At 38.8% G+C, this 25,385-nt stretch overlaps 2 protein-coding genes across 2 annotated transcripts in view; one reads left to right on the top strand and one right to left on the bottom strand.

Annotated features, from left to right (window-relative positions):
- LOC141426898 (uncharacterized) overlaps positions 1–25,385 on the top strand; it is a 568,321-nt gene that overhangs the window by 80,980 nt on the left and 461,956 nt on the right. The window lies entirely within an intron of this gene.
- Positions 3,824–5,953, bottom strand: LOC141426272 (uncharacterized). The gene is made up of 2 exons (XM_074085121.1): positions 5,810–5,953; positions 3,824–4,329 (listed from the first exon to the last, which is right to left on the bottom strand). The coding sequence occupies exons 1-2, from the start codon at positions 5,874–5,876 to the stop codon at positions 3,836–3,838; spliced, it is 561 nt and encodes a 186-aa protein (XP_073941222.1). The 5' UTR covers positions 5,877–5,953; the 3' UTR covers positions 3,824–3,835.

The raw sequence follows: 25,385 nt of genomic DNA, 5'->3' as shown, positions 1-25,385 counted from the left end.
ATCGAAAACACGACACAAAATATATACGGCCAATTTGTCAAAAAATGTGACCAGAAAAAGGACGGTTGAAACGCTCGAAGAATGACCATTTAATATAATTGTTATCCCTTGAGTGCACGTACGCGACAGCTCTTTTTGTGCGACACATATACGTTTATACTAACTAGTTCGAACTCTTTACAATCCATCAAAGCCGAGCACGCAACCGTTCCAAACCGTTTCCGTTGCCTTACCAAACTAAAAAAAAAACAATCGAGTGAACCGATTTTCATTAAACATAGGTAGCTAAGAACTAGCACAAGGAAACTCGCTTTTATGTAAAAATCGGCCAAGTGCGAGTCGACTCGCGCACGAGGATTCCGTACCATCTATACTCGTACAACATTCATTAGACATAAGCAAAAAATGGCAAAAAAAATCACTGTTGTCACTTTGTTGTATGGGGAGCCCCCGTTAAATATTCATTTTATTCTGTTTTTAATATTTTTTGTTAGAGTGGCCACAGTTAAACATAATCTGCCAAATGTCAACGTCTAACTATCACGGTCGTGAGAAGCAGCCTGGTGACAGGCGGACGGACGGCCGACGGACGGATGGACGGACGGACGTAAATAAATAAATACCATGGGACACTTGGCACCAACTAATAATAGCCTTACCCTTTTGTACGGAACCCTAAAAGTTCGCATCGACAGCGTTCCATGCGTTTAAAGTTAAAAGAGAAGAGAAGAAATCAAGTTTTTTTTTTTAAATTTAACCATTCCTAAAACTAGACTTAAACTTAACGGGATCATTATGATAAGTTGAACTTCATCCAATGAAAGTAAATCTTTACCAAAACGTATTTTATACAAACTCCTGAAGGAACCGGGTGACACAGGACCATTCCTCACTTTCGGCAGCTGTCCTTTTGATATATTGTCATTGTGTAACTAAACATACATACCAGTATCTCTAGACCGCCCGGCTGACCCGAATAGCATACAAGATTTGTCTCGTCTTAGAGGTGCGAGGGTTCAGGGTATTGTGGTCGCAGTGTTTAGAGGTGGCGAGGCGATTTGTGGGACATCTTATAGTGCAGCGTCCTGGGCATTGAGTATGAAATAGATGTTCTGCTGCCTTTGTCAATAAACCAGACATGTTCGAGGATATGGCACCACTAACCAATAGAAAGGCAAAAATAATAGGCAATAGAATTTTTTTTTTCGAAATTCATGTGCGGAAAAAAAAAATGGCTCAAGGTCTCTTGTCCTGAGAGGAGGCCTGTGTCCAGTTGTGGGACGTGTATAGGCTGGGATGACGATGATGATGAATAGAAAGGCTTCATTTACTTATCTTCGCACATAATAGCTCTAGTGATTGGTTATTTGTAGTATTTTTTATTTCTACTCCTTTGTTACTTTTACGGTCATCCCGTAAAGCCATATTGAAAATACAAACTGATACATGGATGCACAGAAAAACCAATCATAATTTAATTGCTTAGTAGCGATATCTCTTGTCTGGGTGAGCAGTTAGTTCCGAGAGCGAAACATAGATGTCGTGTCGTATACATGGTAGTATTTGTTAATACAAAAGTAAATAATAATAGTGCTGCTGCTTAAGTAGCGTAGTAGAAAAAAAGCAACCTGAGATATCCAGCGGATATCCTCCAGTCCAGCGGTAGTGTAGGGGTTATAGCACGCAGCACGGAATGCTGAGAAACTGGGTTCGATTCCCAGCGTTGCTGGTCTCTTTCTCTGGTTTTTCTGTGCATCCATGTCTCAGTTTGTATTTTTGATAAATAATAATAGTAATGTGTAGGAAAATAAGTCCTCTCCAAAACATGTAAGTAAAATTCTATCCACTTTAGATAATCAGGTCATTAGGATGATACAAGTACCTGTACCTACAATCAATAAAAACGCGGTCTGCACAAGAGTACAAATTTTCACACAATTAGTTAGTACCCAGTAGAAAATAGTAAAAAAACAGACAATACTGTTTTAATTATCCAAGTTCGAATTTATTCACCTCACCCATTTAAAAAAGATTTTAATAAAAAAATCGCCGCTTCAGCCATGCCAATAGCACTTTGCACAATTTTTCAGCAGGCATCGTCAAAATGGCGGCACTATTAATAAATCGTGGTCGGCTGCGAGCGATAGCGCCGACTAAATTAATCTATCCAGGATCCTGGACACAATGGGCCATATTTATCGAGAATTTATCATAGCTTCGAGAGCTCTTGTTGTCTGCGATAATTTCGAGTGTAAAACGTTGAGGCAGTCCAGGAATCTGTTAGATAGGCCTACATAGACCTATGTTGCAGCGATGTGGTATCATTATAATTGGGTGAAAAAAGTGTAAGTATTCTATTTAATTAATCCATAAGTTTAATAATGAGAAAATTAGCTGTTCCTCGCGGCTTCGCCCCCATTCCAAACTTTTTATTTTATTTTGTTTAACGCAAACCATGTCCTTACAATGACGAATACAACAAAAAAATAACTATTCAATTCGGTGCTGTCGTTCGCAATTTAAGCGTACATACTTTTCGACGATTCATTTTTATTTTATCGATAGATATTGGACACGTACATATTTTTTATTTTGCCTATCAATCAAAAATTAAAAAGATACTTCGTGAGTGGGGGGCAGTGAAGTCACACCGTGCTAAAAAGTGTCACACGGTATGACGGCATTCGGAACTTTAACTGGCTATATAGAAAGAAAAAGAAAGAAAGAACATATTTATTCACATTCACAAAGACACACAAATAGAACAACATCAAAACAAAAAAAAAACAATAAACAGCAAACAAATAAAACAAAAAAGAAATACAAAAATGAAAATATACGATTTTGTGTGTCCCCGCAAAAGTGAAACGGCCGCTGACTCAGCATAATGCTGAGGCGTTAGACGCCTGCAGCGCTGATATTCTGTCAGAACCGTCTGTGACTCACGGAATGATACATAAATATACTCAATTTATCCATGTGTATATAAAATTAAGAAATAAAATAGATTGAATTGTAAGTAAACAAGAAATATATAAATAAATTACAATAAACCATAAGTATAAACAAGGGACAAATAAGTTGTTCAAAAACAACAGGCTGGCGTAATGCTGGTTTAGTGAAGGGAGTTTTGTGTTTTTTTTTTATATCTTCATATTTTTTTGTTAAATTGACAAAAGAAAAAATACTTGTCCAATATATTCTGATAATCTAACTGATGGGCTAAGTAGAATTTTTAAAACATTAGCCTATTCGATTCCCACCGAGTTGCCTAAGATTTTTAGTACTTAAATAAAATAATTGACTGACGACCAGTAGCTGAGTTCTAAGAGCACTTGACACAAAGCTTGAGATTACAGGTTCGATCCTTGATCGGGGCAGTTGTTCTCTAGTATTGGGTTTGTTTAATGCTAGATATTTTATCTATTTAAGTATATATGTCTATTATTTTATTGATAATAATCAGGACCATATAAAATTCTAGGTTTTGTCAGACAAATAAGACTAAATAATAATATACTGAGCGGCAAAATATCTGGCCCTCAAATGTATGCAGAAATAGGTTATTTTTTTAGGTAGTGGGCCATATTTTGTGCTGCTGAGTATATTTAAATATTCACTTTAGATTTTGTGAAGAAAAAGAAAAAAAAAGAATTCGTAGAATAAAACACAATTACAAAGAAATATTGTTTATTAAAATATCAGGTTTTAGCCTAATCGAGCAAAACGTACCACTCAAGTAAATCGTTGAAAGGTTTATTGGGTTCCATATCAGATCTAGTTACAAGCATATGTGTGTTCTAGCATATTTTTTTTGTCTGTGTCTATTCTATTATTATGCAGGCGCTGCAGTTGTTTCACCGCCTGCAGGAGTATCAGAACCACCACTGTTACCTCCAGTTTCACCAGTTCCAGGTGTACCACCACTACCTCCTGTATTGTCTTTAGTTTCACCTGTATTGCCTCCTTCTGTTGCGCCTGTGCCAGTGTTATTTCCACCTGTGCCTGTAACGCCAGTGCCAGTTGAACCTGTGTCACCGGTCCCACCTGTTTCATCTGCTGTTGTTTCTTCTGTTTCGCCTGTAGTGACTTCTTCTGTGGTTGTGTCAACTTTGTGAATCTCGTGGTAGTCTTCTGGCCCAGCTCTGTCAGCAAAGATGCAGGTTCGTACACACTCGTATTCGTCTTCGAACATGTTCTGATTGGGCAGACACCCTTTCCAAAGGCCCACCTCGCAGCGGGAGCCGGGTTTCCAATAGTACATGACAGGCTTGGCAGGAAGACCACAGTCATCCCATCTGAAGTTGGCGAAGCATGCGTCTGGTGGTACTGCAGAAAAAAAGTAACAAATTAATTCACTAGTCCTAGAACTACTTTCTTAGCAATACATTCTACTCTATTTGATTTTATTATTTTGATTAGGGACTTTGTGATACGCACGCTCGTGAGTTGTATGGCTGTTCTATGGAAAGAAAACCGAAAGATATTAAAACTAACCTATGTTTTATTCCAGACGTCCAGCTATCTACATACCAAATTCCAACCGTTTTGCACACAAATAATTATTACAATGTTATCGCTTTCTCCGCTTTGCATGGTCTATTTAAATAGTTTATTCGAACGTACATAACTGCACTAGTGAAGCAGGGAGCTGGCAGCCTAGCGCCAGTTTTTACGTTAAAAATGTACTTCGTCTTGCGATAGTCGGAAACTTTATTTTCCAACTTCGTGCGAAGTGAAATGAAGTGGGACACTTGTTGCGCTGAAGATAATTTAATACATTATTATAAAACACTTTTGTAACTTGTTGAAAATGGCGGATGCTTATAATAACGATATCTGTGGGGTATTTAATGGTATGTGGGACTGTGTTTGTTACGGCAATTAGTGTGGCAATATTTTTTTATAATATTTTTTTTTCACTACTTCAAATGGCAGCGACTTGAGTATCCTACTGAAATTATAAATGCTAATGTGTGTGTGTGTGTGTGTGTGTGTGTTTATATTTGTTACTCCTGCACGCCAGGATTTGGACGAAATTTTGTATGTAATTTAATATTTTGGGAAAGAGGCGTGATTTTATGTATGTATGTGTCTAGATAGCTGAATATCTGGCATAATTTATAGGGTACTTTCTGTTTCAATATTCCTATAGGGTAAGAAAATAATATATCTGTTCACCACTTAGAAATTACATGACCTCTAACCTTTTAAGTTTACCTCACTTGATTAGTTTTTTAAAGATTAGCGTACGTCAGGTAGAAACTTCATCGCTACCTGCTTATTAGGTCGACACTTTAGGCTTTTAGCCTTTGCTGCGCGATCTATATTCATATACTAGATTAGCCAAGGGTAAAACTTATTAACCCTTATATTCACGCCTTTTAAATCTGTTGTTAGTTAAGAAATATCGCTAGATGGAGTTAGTATTGAGGGGTCTGTTTGACGCTATAGCCTTGCTTGCTATTGACTCATTTAGTTATTTTACCAATCACAACCGTTACAATTCTAGCGTCTAGTCTGTTAACCATTTCCTTGGCAAGTTGAAGTAAGTGCACTGAATTCAAGCTTCGTTGGATTCTTGAAGAGCTAACAAAAATAACTTTTAAAAAATTCAAAAAGATGATATGATACAATACCAAGAAAATGGTTAAAAATGCTCATTACTTTTACTCGATCATGGCACCACCGCTGTATTTTTATTTCTTTTCGCAAAGGTACAGGCAAATGTTTAAAATCAAACAGCCCGGTCACAGTCAGTTTATTTTTAAATTAATTTAAATTTTGAAATGTCATTTCAGTTTCTCACCAGCCAGTGTTTCTTCTAGCACCATACTCCCAAAACTAGTGAAAAGCAAAAACTTAAATGAAAACATTTCAGCGCCGACGTCTGTTATTTAGTATGTTCTAATCATAAGAGTTTTAGGTGTTAATAATCGCACTTGATTACTTTTCATTAATAAACATAAATGAAAATTACGCGCACGAGTTAATACTCAAACGAGTTTGGATTTTTTATGAATGGGCGTAAAGTTTATTTATGACTGGAATGGTAATAAACGGTTACGATAAGGGTTTCTTTTAAAACTTTAAATAGGTATTGGAAATTATTATGTCACGATATTTCATGAAATAAAACTGCCATCTTCAGTCGGAGAAAAGAAACCTTTTAGAATCATATTGTTGTCCGTCCGTCTTTCAAGACTCTTTTTCTCATGCGTGGAGGTATCAAATTCAAATTAATTTTTTTTTTACTTGGAATTGTGAAAAAAAATATTTCTAAGTCATCTCAATAAAAAGATACAGTCGTGTTTCCATACAAATTACTGGGAATCAAAACCTATATAGAGTAATTTTCAATTGTTCTGGAATAGTGAATTTGGTATGAAAGTATACCCTAGGTCAAAAGTATGGAAACGAAGTTGTTTCTCTTAATATTTAATGTTTCCATTATTATTAATGTGTACCGATAACGCAAAACTTAATAGGCAGCCTCAAAAGATTAAAACTACACCCAAATCATTAAAACATCCGAATAATATATTGTAAAAGAGTAAAAAAATAAATAAATTTGGAGGAAGTTACAAATCGGTCTTTCTATGAAATATTGAATTTACAATTTTACTAACTTTTTTCACTGAAAATAACATAACTTTCACTCCATGTTCGAAAATTGAAACCAAACGCCGAGGCGTCATAGAAACACAGTCATTTTTTTCAACTAAACAGGAACGCAGCCAAGTTTTCGAACGCTGCCAAAACATTCGACACACCATTGAATACCTTACCACCTTCAACAAAAGGTTTTATGTAGTAAAAAGCATGCGAACATTGTAAACGTCATGTTTATTATCGAATTGCTGCGGATTTATTCCCGGTACATTCATCGATATTGCTCCCCGAAGCGCATTCACAAGATGGCCGCTCCGAGAGCGATTCGCTTATTGTTTTGACATTAATCTGACTTATTCGGGTATTTACCCTTACTTTCAGTTAGTAGTTGAATTTTGATTCGGTTAACGAGATTAGGTAACCGTCGGTTGAATGGGAACATAAAGGAAATTATGGCGGAATTTGTTTTAGCAGTTGGTAATAGGATTGTTTTGAGTTCAGACAATTGAGGAGAATTAGATTGCGAGATTGAAATTTTAGGTGAGGTGGTTAAATTGTTTCATTTTACAATAAGACAATTATAACTTTCTTAGTTTAGGGTGTTTTAGGCTGGCTTGGAAATCGTAGTTATAATAATAAATAACAAATAAACATCAGTTGCGCAAGACGATGGGCGGAAGAGACTTTTTTTAATGTCACTCCTAAAATCCCCCCCTAAAATCTATACCGGTGGGTGGAAAAATTTGAAAAAATTCAGGATGGTAGTAATTATATCAAACTTTCATGGAAAACTATAACGGCTAAGTTTGCTTGAGAATTATTAGTAGTTTATGAATAAATAGCAGCCTAAGGTATAAAATATACCTAAACTTGGAAGATTCCGTATAAAATACGAAATCCTTAGAAAAATATTACTCATTTTTTTTGTAATGGCTACGGAACCCTATATTGGGCGTGTCCAACACGTTCTTATTAGAGCAGCACTGTCCAGTCTATTCGGTTTGTATAAATGCATCTATGCTATTCTCTATGCATTATCCTTTGTTACTCATTCACACTTAAACAGCTGATCAAATTTGAATCAGTTTTATATTAACATACCTACCTGTATCCTGTGAGTTACATACTTATAGCATTTTTTTTTCAATCAGCAGAACTAAGGCTAATATTATCAAATAACATTACGACTAAAAATATTCGACCATCCAATCTCGACCCATTTTCGTGTTATTCGCGCCACCATACATATCATTTATACGCGTGTCAGCGAATTCTGAATATTCGCGGTATAAAATACGTTTTCAGCAATGAAAGTAGCGGGCTATATTTTCCGCGTGCAATATCATCGTACGTCTGGAACGTTCCACGCAAAATTGAAAGTCCGGGTGAACTTAAATAGGAAACTTAAAGGATGAAATATTTCATCTTGAATGTTATAGTGACGTGAAACGTCTACGGTCCCATACGAACTGGCTTCTTCGTGAAAATAAATTGGAGATTACCAATTTTTTTTATATAATATGTGGCCTTTGCCACTCGCAGTATTATAAAATTGTTGATACCTCATTCTCAATCAGTCGACTCCACCAACTAGATGGATGGATGATCTGGTTAAAGACGCGGGTTCACGGTGGATGCAGGCTGTTTTTAACCGAAGCAACTTGAGGTCTATGAGGGAGGCCTATGTCCAACAGTGGACGTCTTACAGCTTATATGATGATGATGACTGTATTTGGGGAAAAACGGAAATATATGTCAAGCAAAACGAGCTGTCGAATCTACGTAAGCAAATCACTTTAGACCTAGTGCCATGTGGATAATTTAGATTTGGATTTTTTTGTAATCGTTCAAACGAGGTTTTTTAAATAGAAAATAGTTGAAGAAAAGTATATTCTTAAGAAATCGGGGGATGACAGCTAGATCTAAATAATGAGTTCATAAAATATAACAGAAAGATTGAAATGGTAATGAATGCACTCGTAATAAAAAACAAAGAATTTATTGGAATCGAGTAATTTCTCATTTTGCAGCTAAAATCTTTGAAAAACATTACGCTTATCTCGAAGCACCTAAAAGGGCAAAGCTTATTAAATACCTCAAAAATACGAAACCTCTTCGTGTCTATAGAAAACAAAATGGGATGGAGTGATAAAAGTGGAAACGTAGGGGTAATATAAATCTTTTTAATGTTTCCGCGCTGAAATATGCGAGAAAGTAACTGAAGCTTTGCCAGGGTTCATACTCGGCAATCTGTTTAATGTTTTTGTGAAACTATCTCGAGAAGAATTCATATGATTGGCTTTTTTTTGGTAAACTTTTTTTTAAACGCTTTTTCTTCACAGTAGGTACTTGTTTGATTGTTAGAAAGAGCGCGATACGCGAGGCGAAACGTCTCCGTTTGAGCTTGGACAGCAAATGTTTTTGTATGTCAGTTGGACTGTTTCCTATAGAAGTCTCCTTTCTTAACCGATCCTCGTTAAATTTTTTGAGCTGCTTCCATAAATAAATGCTGCTTGCATAAGTATTGGCACCGTGTTCTTCGCCCTGCTGATAGTACTCCACTATCACTAGATAACAACCGCTGTTAAAACTGTAATAGCCATTATCGCAAATAAAGGAAAACCATCATGCCACCCTGAAGCTAACGAAGTTTGAAAATCTACAAATCCCTATACAGTAGCACCTAACAATTCTTTAACCCCACAGCCCTCTGTGATTGCTTTTTAATCTCATTCAGCCGTTCGATTAGAATATTTCATTATAATCCCTTCAGTTCATACATCTGAACGCTTAATGCTATTTCAATCAAATTACGGGTTTCATTCCATTATCATACATGCTGCACCAGCCGCACACACATACATGCTGCACAGAAGCTTCCCCCTTAGAACGTCACAATGAACGGCAACTCGCCACTTGCATCCACCAGTTGCAGCTCTTGGGATGTCGTCAGTCCACCTAGTGGGCTTGTCAACGCTTCGTCTTCCGGTTCGTAGCCACTCGAGGACTTTTCTCCCCTAACGTTTATACTGATCTTTGAGCGATGTGGCCCACCCAGCCCAGTTCCAGTTCCCAGTGCCCAGTGCCCAGTTCAACTTGCTCTGTCGTTCTTCTTCTTATCTTCTAGTTCTTGCTGTATCGGTAACTTGCTCTTCGGCGAATTTCCGTATTCTGGATTCTATCACGCAAAGAAACTCTGAGCATAGCTCTCTCCAGTACTCGTTGCGTGACTCTGAGCCTTTCCAAGAGGCCAATAATCTGGTCTCAGAGATTTGTGTGTGCTTCATTGATTAGTTTATTTTATATTTAAACAAAAAAAACTAGTTTTTTTTTTTTAAAGTTAGGTATGAATGGCAAAAAAATTGATGTAAAAAATAGGTATTGCAAAAAAAAATTAAATATGCAGGAAATAAAAGGCCTTTTTCGTTTTATTTATTTATATAGAAAATAAATGTAAAGTATCACTTTAAATACCCGCAATTTATGCTAACAAAAACCTCCAAACTTCCTAGCAACTCGTAACTTTTAAAACGCAAAATTTACTTTTTAATCTAGTTTCTCGAACTCCTTACTACTAATTCCTCCAAAAAACCTCAACGTTAGAACTTGTTCCATCAAACTTTTGTTCAAGTGGGAGAGCGGGCGAAATTCGACTAGCGAAGTGCGCCGGCGGCAGCAACAATGCCCAGCCTCCCCTAATAAGCGGAACTAGTATTTCATGCCAACTTGGTTGGATGAAGTCTGCATTTTGGTGTGAAGCATCTGCGAGTGGTTATACGCTCGCATTTATTAGGTGTTAGATATAAACTAGGTTTCAACCAATTAGATTCCTTGGTCACCATAGAACTTTATCTTATAGTCTAAACTCCGAATAAGAGAGGACTCCTAGGAGAGGAGGTCTACTTCTATACTGTAATCTGTGATTAACTTAATCACGATCAGTAATATAACAGCATACATAACAAGATTCTGGAAAAGTCTATATTGTCTATTCCCCATAACAGCACTGTATCGTAATGTTGCTAAAACGATACTTCAACCACTTATATTTTTTTATTAATTCGTACGTTCGGACAGGCTAAGGTGCAGCCAGTTACATATTTTATATGGTTTTTATACAGAATAAAAACTTTCCGAACATAATCCATAGCCTGCCAACATAAGTAACGCGTATTTTTAACATCGTGACAGGCAAGTAAACGTTAATCAAAATCAAAATTTAACTTAGACAAATTTTGTCATTTTCATATTTCTCACTTGTTTATTGTTGTTTACCTTCTCTTTGCGTTTGCCATACTTTTTACTAAAGTATGAAAACGTTTAAAGTTTACTATTTCTCTAATTTTATATTGTACTTAATAAAGTATCCAGTCGAAGAAAAAGTATTGTGTGCAACGTTGTATAAGTAAGTCAAAAAAAAGCTCGTGGCGTCTTTTTTAACTCACGCCACTCACCTTTTTTGAACCCTGTTATACAACTGTGGCATAAAATGCTATTTTAACACTGCACTTATGAATTTCACCAATAAATTGTATACAAAGCAAAAGTATAAAGCCTATAAAATCTATGTGTAAACGTTGGGTTGTCTATTTTTTTATGGCGTAACTACGTCAATACCCTTTACCCTACGTTAGTACCCTTTGAAATGAGTGAAAATAACTACTTATTTTCACTCATTTCAAAGGGTACTAAATGACGTAAATGTCACAATGACAAAATTTTGTGGTGGCTTTGTTTTGGTACAGACATCATTACGCGAACCTATAGCAAGTGTCACCACTTCTTTGAAAACGGAATATCTGCCTGTAGGTGACTGGTCACTTAGCCAATGGTCATTAACCTTTCCGGACCGGATCCGAATTTCGCTGACATTCTGGATGCGCGTACGCAATAAACTGAGACACTTTCGTGCATTTCTAGAGCAACCCACGAGTTGTACGACCGGATTGGACAAGAAACAAAAGGGCATCCGGTAACTACTGAGTTGAAACCGCACAAATTCATGTGTCATTGTCGATATTTTTTTTACTTACCAGGAACAATCATCAAGTGCTTGTTAGGCAACTGCACAAGGGAATGATACTCATGATTTTCAAGCGTTGATGCATAATTTTCTAATATATAAAATTCTTGGGTCAAAAATGTTTGTGACCTAACTGCTTCAAAACGGCTTGACCGATTTTTATGTAATTTTTGTGTAAATTCGGTAGGTCTGGAATAGCATGTAAACTATTTTTCATACTTCTTTTATTATACTTGTTTATCGTTATCCCGCGGGAACTATGCAATTTTCCAGGATAAAAACTATGCTATGTCCTTCCCCGGGACTCAAACTATCTGTATAACGAATATCATCTAAATCCGTTCAGCGGTTTAGAAGTGATGAGGTAATAAATAAACAAACAGACTTACAAACATTCGCATTTATACTATGGGATAAGTGGGATATAAGTGGGATAGTGGGATGGGATTTAATGATTCATATAGAGATACGAGATTTTTTTAAATTTGTGTCGTTATGTCACAGTAAGGTTTCTTTAATACCCGACCGGATTAAGAAGAGGTTATGGAAGTGTACCGTCGATTACGACCTGTCGAATTGACTTTTCGGCTTTCGCAACGTTATCGAAACGATTCATGTCGATGTGTAAGCGAATCATTTAAATGTCAACTTAATTATTACATGATAGCTACTCACTTAACGGTGTCGCTCGTTTGTTTCGGGTTTTGTGAAATTTAACATGTAAATTTGTAAGAAAAAAAACCGGCGAAGAGCGTGTCAGACACGCCCGAAATAGGGTTTCGTAGCCATTACGAAAAAGTTGAGTAGTATTTTTCTAAGGATTTCGTATTTCAAGTTTAGGTACAATTTATACCGTATGCTGCTATTTACTCTTAAACTACTAATAATTCTCAAGAAAACTTAACCGTTATAGTTTTCCTTGTAAGTTTGATATACTTACTTAATACCATCCTGATTTTTTTAATTTTTTTCCGCCCACCGGTTTAGATTTTAGAGGGGGGGACGCTCGATTTTAATGAAAATTTGCACTTTAAAGTTGAATATTTTGCAAACAAATCATTGAATCAAAAAATCGTTTTAGCAACCCCTTAATGGTTTTCAATGAACTATCCAACGAAACCTACAAGGTTGGATGAGAAAAAAAAATCACCCCCACTTTAAGTCGATGGGAGGTACTCTAAAAAAGTTTTTTAAAATTTTATATTGTACCATTTTGTCGGCATAGTTTACATATATATTCGTGCAAAATTACAGCTTTCTAGCATCGATAGTCCCTGAGCAAAGCCGCGGATGGAGAGACAGACAGATATATGGCGAAACCATTCTTGGCCATTTTGGCTACGGATCCCTAAAAACTCGTGAACATTAGCGAATCATGGGAAGTAGAACTCAAACTAAATATCTGTATAATGTATGGGGCTAGGTCAATTGGTGTAATTTGTCCCAAGATATTATTAATATTACTTCCGAGATCTGTAATATAAATAAATAATAAATAAATATCATGGGACACTTGACACCACTTGACCTAGTCCCAAACTAAGCAAAGCTTGTGCTATGGATACAAGGCAACGGACAAACATACATATATAGATAAATACATACTTAAATACATATTAAACATCCAAGACCCGAGAACAGACATTCGTATTATTCATACAAATATCTGCCCCGGCCGGGAATCGAACCCGGGACCTCAAGCTCGAATCGGTAGTCGGTACTCAGTAGTTAGGTTCTCTAACCACTCGGCCATCCGGTCGTCAAAGAAATAACTGAATAGTTTTTATTTTATGGTTTAAGATATTTATTTTCTCAAAAGATTTACAAAAAAATCACTTATTTATTAGAGAAAAACAAAATAATTCTATTACACTTACAGTTCATTCGAAAAAGCAATTTAAAGCAAAATGTTTCATGTTTGTAAGGTACATAGATGTCAATGTTGTATCGTGACTGGCGACATCAAAGGCCTCCAAGGATGACGTACATTGATATAAATAATAAGTAGAGCATGCGTACTATGGCCCAAGCCTCTTGTTCTAGGATATTACGTATATAATGATGATGAATATTAATTGTATAAAAATGATAAAACTCTTCTTCTTCTTAGTCGTTCACTCTTGACAGAGTGGTCGTGGTCATGCTTTGGTCGATCGATTCCTGTGCCACTGCTGCTGTCGCGACGCGTCGCAAGTAGCCCGATGTCTGGCAGAGTGGAGCAATCGTTTATATTAGAGTGCGTCACAGATTTGATGAGATTTGTGTCGGAGAGCGTCCGCGAGATCTTTTGCCCTCGACTTTCCCCTGCACCACAAGCCGTTCCATGGAGTCCTCATTACGGGTGATGTGTCCAAAGAACTTGAGGATTCGTATTTGCACAGTTAATGATAAAACTGGGGACTCAATTATTTTTAAATGTCGCAATGAAGTAATGTTATTCAGTTCCAAGAGTTTTATCTCTATGTTTTAAAATCACAACGCTGTACAACATTCACAAAAATATTCGAAAATCTGTGAACGTTGACTCTATTGTCGCTTTTAAAACTAACTACGAAATAAAAAATAGACCTTGTTAAAACATGTACACTGTTATTGGAATTCACAATACTACTTTGTCTTCTAAACAAGATAATAAGTTTCAACGCTCGTCGGAATACTTTCTGCTCGAATGTAGAAGTGAGAATAGGGGTAATAAATATGTTGCCCTCCACAAATGCAGTTGCTACAGCGTCTCTGCTTAATGCGTTTCCATAACAACAATGACAAAGAAATTGGAAGGACCTTCAAGAGGATTTTTTTACATCCTTACTCACCTGACAAAAAGTGCAGATGGGCCAAAGGTGTATCTGGCATCACTAGTTAAGGAACAGCCTCAACTATTGACTCTGGCCTTGAAGAGCCCTAGGCTGTATCTATCCGGAAATACAGATGATGGGAGCAAATTCCATTCCTTAGCAGTTCGCAGGAAAGATGAAGTGAACCGCCTCGTGCGGACCAATGTAATACTAACCACATAAGGGTGAAGACGCTCCCCCGACCTGGATATTCGTTGGTGGTTCATTGGCGTAGATAAAAGTTTAATTTGTTTCAAGGTTGGCCAGATGCACTATAAAGCAATCGTCAGCATGTGTTACCTATCAAGACTTGTGTGCGAATGAGGGTAGTTCTTTAACCTGCCCAGTCAAATCTTAAATAGATTAATCAAGTTACGGTAATATTTTTATTGTTAATGTCATGTTATGACGTATTTTTTTGTATAGCTTTGTGTGAATCTTCGTTCATCTTTCACACTAAAACGGCTGGCCGGTTTTGAATGAAATTTGATATGTAAATAGCTAAATCAATTATCTAGTGAATCTATCTTTTACTAGACCTAAATTCACTATTTTAGAACGCCCTAAGTGCCATCTATTGGCAGTTCAAAGATTATCCGCTATATAACAGCCTGGTTCATACGGCCCTCATAGTCCAAGTCATCCTGTACAATAGCACCACATACATACACTATGCCACAATGCGACTTGCTGTAAATAAAATCGTACACGAGCATTAACTGTTTGACTTCATAAAGCCATTACCCGGGATTGCACTCGAATCCCGCGAGCCCGGCGTCCCGGGCACCCTGATAAATGGATATGTGCCCGGGAACATCTGCTGGCCGGGAAAAAATGCCAAACCGAATACGGACGCAACTTAAGCTGTGATGCACTTAGTTAAGATTAATGAAGATTAGAGGTGAGACTATTACTTTAATTTTAGCTGTAAATAGGTGATTTAGAAGATTCGAAATCCAGTAATTGTATTCCCTAACACGCGGGTGCTTGCAATCACATTCTTCATATCTTCTGCCCTTACTCTGTACCATATGACAGAAAGAAGTGGTGATAACAGTGCGGTAGCTTCCCCTTGCCTTCCACACCGCAGAGCTGGAGTCAGGAGTTCGTAGTTGGCAGTAGAAAGCGCTGCTGGCCGCTCTTACGTCAGGTCCCGAAGATCCTGTCCAGAAGGAGCGTTTTGCGCGCGAGTGTACGAGTAGGTGCTAGAGTTCCCGAGGTACTAGAGCTACATACACCCCGTCCAGATGAAGAGACAAAACCTTTTCAGAAGCGCGCGAGACCATCTGGACGGGATGTGTGTAGCTCTAGTACCTACCTCGGAAACGAGCGAGTGTCTACGCCGAGTGCCCTAGCACGCAAAACGTTCCGTCTGGACCGGGTCTTAGTCGCCTTTTACAACAACCACGGGAAACAACTTACAAGCTTTTATTTAATTTCACCTATCCCGTTGTCTGTCTGTAATCAAATCTTGTAAAAATTAAACCAACTTCCAGTAGTTGGACTGACTTGAAATTTGGTATACTTATGTAAATTGCCCTCTCATTCTGAGGGGAGGCCTGTGCTCTGCGGTGGGACGTATATAGGCTGGGATGATGATGATGATGATGTAAATTGCGTGAGGCAGTGACATCCTGGTAGTCCGGCCAGGATCGTCTCCACAGGACAGAAATCTTCAACGGTTAATGGCATCGACTTGAAATTTGGTATGCAAATGTACCTAAATAGTTTAGGGTGACAAAACAAGTAAGTATAGTCAACAAAAAGTACACTAAGCAAAAAAAGCTTTTAAAAAATTTTTTTTTCCAAAAACTTATTTTACTGTAAGCTTTATTAGGCCAAGATGACTTCGTTTAAATATTTCAATAGGTCATTAATTCATGCGTTTTATATATAAATTTATAATCAGCATTAGATAGAACCTTTTTCATGGACTTATATTATAATACTTGTGTTATAAGTTATAAATCTAGTAATAAATACAAATTATTCTTATTAAATATCTTTATAAAAATATGTATTTTAGTTGTAAGTATATTGTATAAATGATTCAATCAATATATTATTTAAATAGTTTCAAACTTTCGTGATTTTCGCTCATAGTCAAGATAGGTACCACAAACAGGACTGGATACGTATGCAATGCAATGCATTGTGGTCGAAACGTTGAAGTAAATATTACTCATTGTGTATGAATATATTTAGATAAAATATCCGTTATTAAATAAATACAAGATGAGAAATAACATACCCTACCCCACATAATATAAAGCGTGTTTCCAAAAACAACTTACGCAGATGCAACACAATTTAATAGTTCAACGGAGGCGAGAAGTGGGTTTGGAAAATTCATTATACAATACAAACAGAAACGTATACACTCAACTAAATCAACAAACAAACAATTTTCAAACCTACCCCACTCATAATTCAAACCATATATTGATAAACTATTAAAATTCGCTTCCGCATATTTGTATCTATTATTGGCATACATTGTATTTTAGCTTAAACTATGTCAAGTATATCTAGTCTACTATATCCTTATAAACACGGCGTGTGTTCATTTGTCAATTACGTTCGTTCCGTGTGAACTGAGAAGTTTTCTGGTGGATATACTAATTAGAAAATAGTTAATAAAATAATTTAATGCGCATATTTCCCAACTCGTGAATTCAAGATCAGACAGAGAACAGACAATACTGTGGCGAAAACACGCGCTGCATCGCCAAAGAAGAATTATAGACTACCATTAATATTTCAAAAACAACAATGTACCAACCTGTGCGCTTTTCTCTATAAAAAGATGTTGAAACACATTGTATTACAGATAAGTACTCTGTCTAGGTTATCTAAACTTTATAAATTTATGGGTCGTGATAGGTGTCGGGAACGAAAAGATAGTTATTCTTCAAAGGCGTATACTCGTTGAACAGTAAACTAATTACACTTCGTACATATATAATAGTACAGTATTGTCATAGTAATAAAGGCACTGAATTAATTTTATACAACAGAGCAAATCTAACGAGTCGTAGCTTGAAAGTGTTCCGAGAGCAATAGACAATTTTCTCTCCATAGAGTTGCCATGCAATATGTGACTTGGATTCGTGGCGTTTTCGCCACAACACCCCCCCACGGAGAATAGTAAGGTGATAGAGCAAAAAAAAATTAAAATATAGAGAATTTATAAATCTAACCTATTTCTAAATCGTACTCTTCTACCAGCTCTAGTGGTTATAGGGGTCGGAGAAGGAACGGGAAGCGGCGGCGGAGGATCCGGAGCCGAGGTAGGTGTTGCAGATGCTGCAGGAGGTGCTGGCGGCTCAGGAGCTCGGCGAGGGGCCGTCACGTCCAAGTGGGCCGGTTTCACCCTGTCAACACTGACAACGACGACTCTACCATTAACGTCTAAGGTAAGATTTTTACCTTGTCTTGCCTTGATTAGGTATGGACCGGTGTATGGCGGTTGTAGCGCTCGGCGCACTGTGTCGTCTCGCAGGAATACGTGCGTAGCTACAGCCAGGTCCTTGAACACAAATGAGGTGGGTTGAGAATGGTGAGATGCAGGAACGGCTCTTAGGCCTTTCATATGTTGTCTCAGCTGTGTGACAAAATCGGTTGTCACCTCAACATTTGCAGGTTCCTCAGGAGCAACGACAAGCTCGCCGGGCAGACGAAGAGGCTCGCCGTAAAGGAGCTCAGCTGATGAAGTCTTAAGGTCCTCTTTTAATGCAGTTCTCATACCTAATAAAACTAGGGGCAGAGCCGTGGACCAGGAATCTCCATGGCACATGAGAGCCGCCTTTAATTGGCGGTGCATGCGTTCAACCATCCCATTTGCTTGGGGATGATATCCAGAGGTGCGGACGCGCTTCGAGCCGCAAACGTCCATGAGTCGACGAAATAGTGCGGACTCGAACTGACGTCCTTGGTCAGTGGTCACTAAAGAGGGTACCCCATAACGAGATATCCACTCCCGAGTAAATGTCTCTGCAACTTCTTCCGCTGTGATGCCAGTCATTGGCCATGCCTCGGGCCACCGAGTAAATCTGTCGACTGCTGTCAGACAGTACTGGAATCCTTTGCTGTGAGGCATAGGGCCTATTATGTCCAGATGTACGTCGCGAAATCGTCGAGATGTACCTGCAAATTTTTCCAAAGGTGCACTCACATGTCTGCTAACTTTGCTTCGCTGGCAGGCGAGGCAGTTACGTGCCCATTTTCGGCAATCACTTTTGATGTTAGGCCAGACAAAACGGTCAGTCATCAAGCGTACGGAAGCCCGCCCGCCTGGATGACTGAGACCGTGGATCTTCTCAAAGTGCCTCTTCCGGAAGTCCTCGGTCAGGTACGGTCGTGGTTTCCCAGTAGACACGTCGCAAAATATGGAAACTTCAGTTCCCGGTAAAAGTACTTTTTCAAGTTTCAGAGAAGTATCCGAGGTTTGTAGTCTACGAAGCTCCACGTCCGTAGTTTGTGCCTCAGCCAATGCCGCGTAATCATCCTCCAGCCGAATCGCCTCAACTCGGGACATGGTGTCCGCAACAACATTGTCTTTTCCTTTGATGTGGACAATATCCGTGGAAAACTGTGAAATAAAAGACAGGTGATTGAGCTGTACGGGGGCAACTTTTCACGGCGTTGGATAAATGCGTACGTCAACGGCTTATGATCCGTGTATATGGTGGCGTGCTGTGCTTCCAAAACATGCCGGAAATGCTGCACAGCCTCATAAACTGCTAAGAGCTCACGGTAATAAGCTGGCCATGTGGTGTGCCGCGGCGACAACTTCTTACTAAAAAAAGCTAGCGGCTGCCACTGGCCGTTGACTTCCTGCTGCAAGCAGGCTCCTACATGGGTCGCAGACGCGTCAGTGAAGAGCCCCAATGGGGCATCAGCGATGGGATGAGCCAGGAGCGTAGCGTTAGCTAGGTGCTCCTTGCATTCGTTGAACGCGAGCTCTAGCTCAGGCGTCCAAGGCACAGGTTTTGGTCCTTTTAGTTGAGTGGATGCCAACACATCAATAAGCGGTGCTTGAAGTTTAGCTGCATTTGGGAGGAATCGGCGGTAAAAGTTTACCATGCCTAAAAACCTGCGAAGGCCTTCAACCGTTTTAGGCAAAGGAAAACTTCGCAAGGCTTCAATTCTCTCTGGAGGTGGGCAGGAGCCATTCTTGTTGATTTTATAGCCCAAGAATATTACCTCGTCAGCAGCAAGCACGCACTTAGATGGATTCACGACGACTCCGTACTCCAACAACCTCTGGAATAGTGCACGCAGGTGTTCAGCATGCTCCTCAGGGGTGCTGGAAAATACAAGGATATCGTCAATATATGGATAGCAGTAGTCGAGTCCCCTCAAGACTTCATCCATAAAGCGCTGGAAAGATTGACCAGCATTACGGAGGCCGAAAGTCATGAAGGGAAACTCGAATAATCCAAATGGGGTAGTAATGGCTGTTTTACTAATGTCAGCTTCATGAACAGGAATCTGCTGGTATGCTTTGGCAAGGTCAATTGTACTGAACACCATAGAGCCAGCTAGATTATGTGCAATGTCACCTATGTGACGCACCGGGTAGCGGTCAGGGACGGTCCTAGCGTTCAACGCTCGGTAGTCCCCACATGGCCGCCACCCGTGTTCTCCTTTTCGAGCCATGTGCAGAGGCGAAGCCCAGGGGCTGCTAGAGGGACGTGCAGTTCCACAACTCACCATTTCCTCGAACTCTTTCTTTGCAGCCTGTAGTTTCTGGGGTGCAAGTCTTCGTGGGCGACAGGAAACTGGTGGACCATCTGTTGTTATGATGTGGTGCACGGTAGAATGTTTAACTTCCGTGGCAGCCCTGGTGGTCGCAAAATCTCTGGAAACTCTAGCAAGATCTTGGCAAATGGAGACTCAGCAACAATGGTCTTGACACTCGCCTGGTCAATCTGGGCTATAGTTGCAGGTGCGAAAAACTTGGTACTGCCATCTAGCAGACGCTGGTTACGGCAGTCTGGCATCAGGTGATATTCCGCCAATAAGTCCGAACCGATGATGGGTGCACTAACATCTGCAATAATAAAATCCCATTTTATATCCCGGTGAAGGCCTAAGTTCAAATGCAAGAGGAGAGTGCCATAGGTTTTGATTGCACTCCCATTTGCAGCACGAACGTCAAAGGTCGTGGGGCTGTAAGTTCCCTTAAGAAAACTGCGAGGAAAACAGCTAAGGTCCGAGCCAGTATCGACTAGAAATCGATGACCTGACTTGGAATCCTTCACAAACAAACGGCGGCCGGGGTTGGAGCAATCAGATGCCGCCTCTACTGATTGCTGGGATGGTTTCCCTCTTGCTTAGGTACCCAAGAGCAAGGGGAAGTACATTTTGAAGCTCTGACGTTATACCGCTTGTGGTACCAACACAATCGGGTCCCAGATTTAGAAGCTGCCCTTGATTTTGGCTGGGACCGTGAAGTAGATCTAGGGTTACGTGGATTCCCAGTGCTGAGTGCCTCAACCTTCCTGGTTAGGGTTTCAATGCACTTCATAAGGCTGGTCAATTCTGACGGAGATGATGAGGCAGTGCTGGCTGCAAAGACATTTGGAGGTGGTGAAGGTGTAGCCTCCATGATAGCATCAGCTATCTCGGCCACTTTGTCCAGTTCCAGATCCTTTTGAGCCAGAAGAATCCGTTGCACTTCCTTTGGTAGACGACGCATCCATAACTCGCGCAGGATGCTCTCATCCGTCATGGCTGTTCCAGCCAATGAGCGGAGGTGCTGGAGAAATATTGAAGCTTTCCGGTCTCCAAGCTCCTCACCACTCAGCAGCTGTCTTACTTGCTGCTCCCTAGAGATAGACAGCTTTTTGATTAGTTCACCTTTAAGATTTTCATATCTGTTAGTAGCAGGAGGGTTGGAAATTATACCCTCCACTAATGTAGCTGTTTTTGTGTCTAACATTGATAGCACATAACCATACTTTGTATTGTCTGTCTTTATACCAGAGATTTCAAATTGAGCCTCAGCCTGGGCGAACCACAGCTTTGGTTTTTCAGTCCAAAAGTTTGGTAATTTAACTTTTACCTCATTAATTTGGGGTGCTGACTCACCACAGAGAGCTGACACTTGTTCCTGAAGCTGTTTAAGTTGCTGCAGCATTTCAGCATCGGCAGCCATGGTTGTGGCAAGAAAGGAAAGAAAGAACCCTATAACCACTAAAGGTATGAAATAAACTATGTATAAAATAGTTAATCCCCAAGAATTACTAAAAAAGAAAACCTATGCATGTAAACTATTCATCCAAGGCACACTCAAACTGGCAAACACAATACACAAAACAAAATGTATGGTAGTGAAAATCTATAGTTATAGTTAAAGCAAGTAGGCACAAAACTTGTACTCATATAAAACAAAAAGGTAAACAAACAATATAGAGGTACACACAAGTTCACTTATTAAAAGATTTTTAGTTATCTAAATAACCTACTGTTGAGTATCAATATACAAACAATAAACCCTTAATAAAGAAAACAGGTGTAATCACCTGATTAAATCAGTTTATAAAGTGATGTGAACAACAATATTTAAAAGTTCTCAAAATATAAAAGTTACACTATTAGTAATCAAATGTCCTTAACCAAATTATCCGAATTATTGATGAGATGTATTAATGAATAATAATACAATCGTGCGATAAATGCGCACTTTACATTGTAATCAAAACAACGGGTATAAAAATCGGAATTGAAATTAAGGTTATCTATCGCTATAATAGAGTTTTTGAGATTGTTCGTCCACTTGTTACGTAAAAAAAGTATGTAAACACTTTTACCACTGATTCTAACTTTTATGAACACTAGAGTTATGTTATAAATAGTGCAAAAACTTACGATTGTCCAATGTAAACAAATACTTGCAAAACTTTTGGCGAAACACGAGTGACAGCCGAAGTGACAGACGTAGTGACAGCGCGGATAGATAAGCCCGCTGTCAAAGGTTTCTTCGGAGAGCCGCCCGTGGCGCGAGCGTCGTCGAGACCTTGGATTTAAATTTGCCGCCTTTCGACACTTGTACCTATGGCCGACGGAACGCGTTTTAACTATGCACAATTTCAAATGTTTACGGATTGCACTATAACTTGTCCCGTATACCACGAACCGTATTTAGAACGTAAACTGTTTGCACTTTCTACGCGGCGATGTTGATGAAATATTGGAGTAGGCAGGCTTTTCTAGCAGATGCCGGGTCCATCCGAGATCACCACAATGCGGGTCTTTTTCGCTGTAGAAACCAGGCGGGAACAGATCAAATGCGCCAAGGAATTGCGCTTGATGTCCACGTAAACTGTTTCAGGCGATAACCAGCAGCCGTTTAAGTAGAAATCAGCTCCAATCCAACGGAGTCCGGGGTCACCATTATGGGTCGTGATAGGTGTCGGGAACGAAAAGATAGTTATTCTTCAAAGGCGTATACTCGTTGAACAGTAAACCAATTACACTTAGTACATATACAATAGTACAGTATTGTAATAGTAATAAAGGCACTGAATTAATTTTATACAACAGAGCAAATCTAACGAGTCGTAGCTTGAAAGTGTTCCGAGAGCAATAGACAATTTTCTCTCCATAGAGTTGCCATGCAATATGCGACTTGGATTCGTGGCGTTTTCGCCACAAATTTAAAATCCAGTAAAACTTTCGAGCCCCGTTAATGCAATTTGTAATCTGGTGAGGTAAACGTGTTGGAATTATACTAGCCTTCGTGATCAACCCACGTGTTAAGTGAATATAATTATAATCGAGAGTGCACTACGACCTTAGACTTATATATACATGAGGTCAAAGTCTTTTGCAGGTGGGTGTTCTTTGGTGCTTTTCATATGACAAGTACCTTCTGTACCACGTTTTTATCAGTAACCTAAACAGACCAATAGGTTTCAAATATACAATCTCGTTTCAATAGGTATCTTTATGGCTTGACAGAAACCGAGATATTTTTACGTTGACATTACAAAAACGTTTTGTTCGTGACTTAAAAATCACAATGTTAATTTCCTTTTATTATTCGATCGTTAATTGTAACCCTAAATAATTGCATTCACACAAGTAAACGGAATTAATTGCTTTTAAAGGCGTTTGAAAAAAATGGTCTTGATTGCGATGTTTGTGATTGCTGACGCTTGAATTAAGTGAAACGAACGTTCGTATCCAGTGTAGAAATCGCTCTTGGTTGCGGTCGGTTGTTGAGTACAGCGAGCGAACTTGATTTGCTTGTAAAGTGATTTTGTGTATTTCTTACATTTTGATTATGGAAATTGGTGTTACTATTAATCATGTTGGCCAAGCTTCCACTGAGGCGTTACTGTCAGCAAACTACGTGGAAAACTACTTAGATTGCGTGGCAAAATCTGCCGAACGATCTACAACGACATTTATCGCGTATGCGAGCTGGATGTAACTTACAGAGGATTGTTCGCAGCTCCTTACGGTAACCTTCGTTGTTCTTACGCTTTAATACAAGGTTACTTTCATTATTGATGTTAAAACAAGCTGTTTTGACGTTGGCGTCAACCTCATTTTGTATACGTACAACTTCTTTTTATAACGCCAGCAATCCACTGTTTGGAGACCAAATAAACACACACCTAGCGTTATTTTAGTTTCTCTTCCTTATTATGGATCCTAGAACATTTTTATGTTGTGACTTTTCAGTGCTCGCGTGTTCGCGTTACTTTATTTGTGTTAAGAGGCGAGCGGTGTTTTTTTTTCATTAAAGCGAGGCTCACACCGAATTATGTCATTAAAGGATAATTTGTATTACGATAATTTGGGATGCGTGTAATTTTTGTTTCGTGATAGGAATGTTTTGTGTCGAGACCGAGATATGAGTTGTTTTTGTTGCGCCTACTTACGCGTTGACTCTTGAGCGTTGCGTGCGTGCTAATCGCGCGTTTCTGACGATCATAGATGATGATGTGTACGCATATTATATCTTTATATCATAAATGTTAATAAGACTTGTATTTTGTTCCCAGGGTCCCCCGCAGCCGCAGCCCATCAAGTTCACAGTGGGAGAATCCTGTGACAGGATAAAAGAGGAGTTCAACTTCCTCCAGGCGCAATACCACAAGTTAGTATGAACATGCATTAAACGCCCCCTAGCGATCAAAAGCACATATCTTTTCACGCTTCATTCACGCGTGATCAAAGAAGGCAGACTCAAAAAGCTACATTATTAAATTCCATTCGCCGAGTGAAGCCATTAAAGTGTCGCGCAAAAAACTGACAAGATTATTAAAGTAATTCTTTGTTCGTTTAGCGAAGCATCTGCTGATAGACCTAAATGACGTTAATTATTATAATTAAGCACTCTGGCTTGACTTATGAATGTTTAAAATGTACGAAGTTAAACTTATCCCTTATTAAAGTTTCAATAGATGGGCGCTCTAAACAATTTAATTCATTGTTGAAAATTATTACTCAAATCTTATCATTCCTACTTGTAGTAAATTAATATTTATGGAACCCCTAATAATGCGCACCAACGACAACATGAAAAAAAGATCTGGGAAGCCGCCTGTCTTCGGGCGCCATCCCTACCTGCTTGCAGAACACCCTTTGTTAACTATCAGTTTTTATGTTCTATTGTCATACAAAAAATATCTAAGCTCTTTTTTGTAACAATTTAAAAAAGTAACAAAATCAACCTGATCATGATTCAATCTGTCGAAATGCTTTGAACGAGCATAAAGGTGTAAACTAAACCTAAAAGCAAAACTTGATGGCCCGACTACAATTTGCTATAGCCTCTTGTTTTAGTGTTTGTGAAGTTTATAAAAAAAACAGGCTAGGTATAATCTGTATCTATTTATATTACTATAATAAAATAAAGTTAGTTAAGTACATACCTACTTCATCTGTTATCTTAATTA

Source organism: Choristoneura fumiferana, chromosome 3 (genome assembly GCF_025370935.1).
Source record: "Choristoneura fumiferana chromosome 3, NRCan_CFum_1, whole genome shotgun sequence".
NCBI classification, from domain to species: Eukaryota; Metazoa; Arthropoda; class Insecta; order Lepidoptera; family Tortricidae; genus Choristoneura; species Choristoneura fumiferana.
Note: the sequence above shows the minus strand (reverse complement) of the source record. Positions and strands in the feature narration are given on the sequence as shown.

Coding starts and splice junctions, on each gene's coding strand:
- LOC141426272 (XM_074085121.1), bottom strand. CDS start 5,876: ATGTTTTCATTTAAGTTTTTGCTTTTCACTAGTTTTGGGAGTATGGTG. Junction 4,330..5,809: donor GCTAGAAGAAACACTGGCTG/GTGAGAAACTGA, acceptor TTTTTTCTGCAG/TACCACCAGACGCATGCTTC.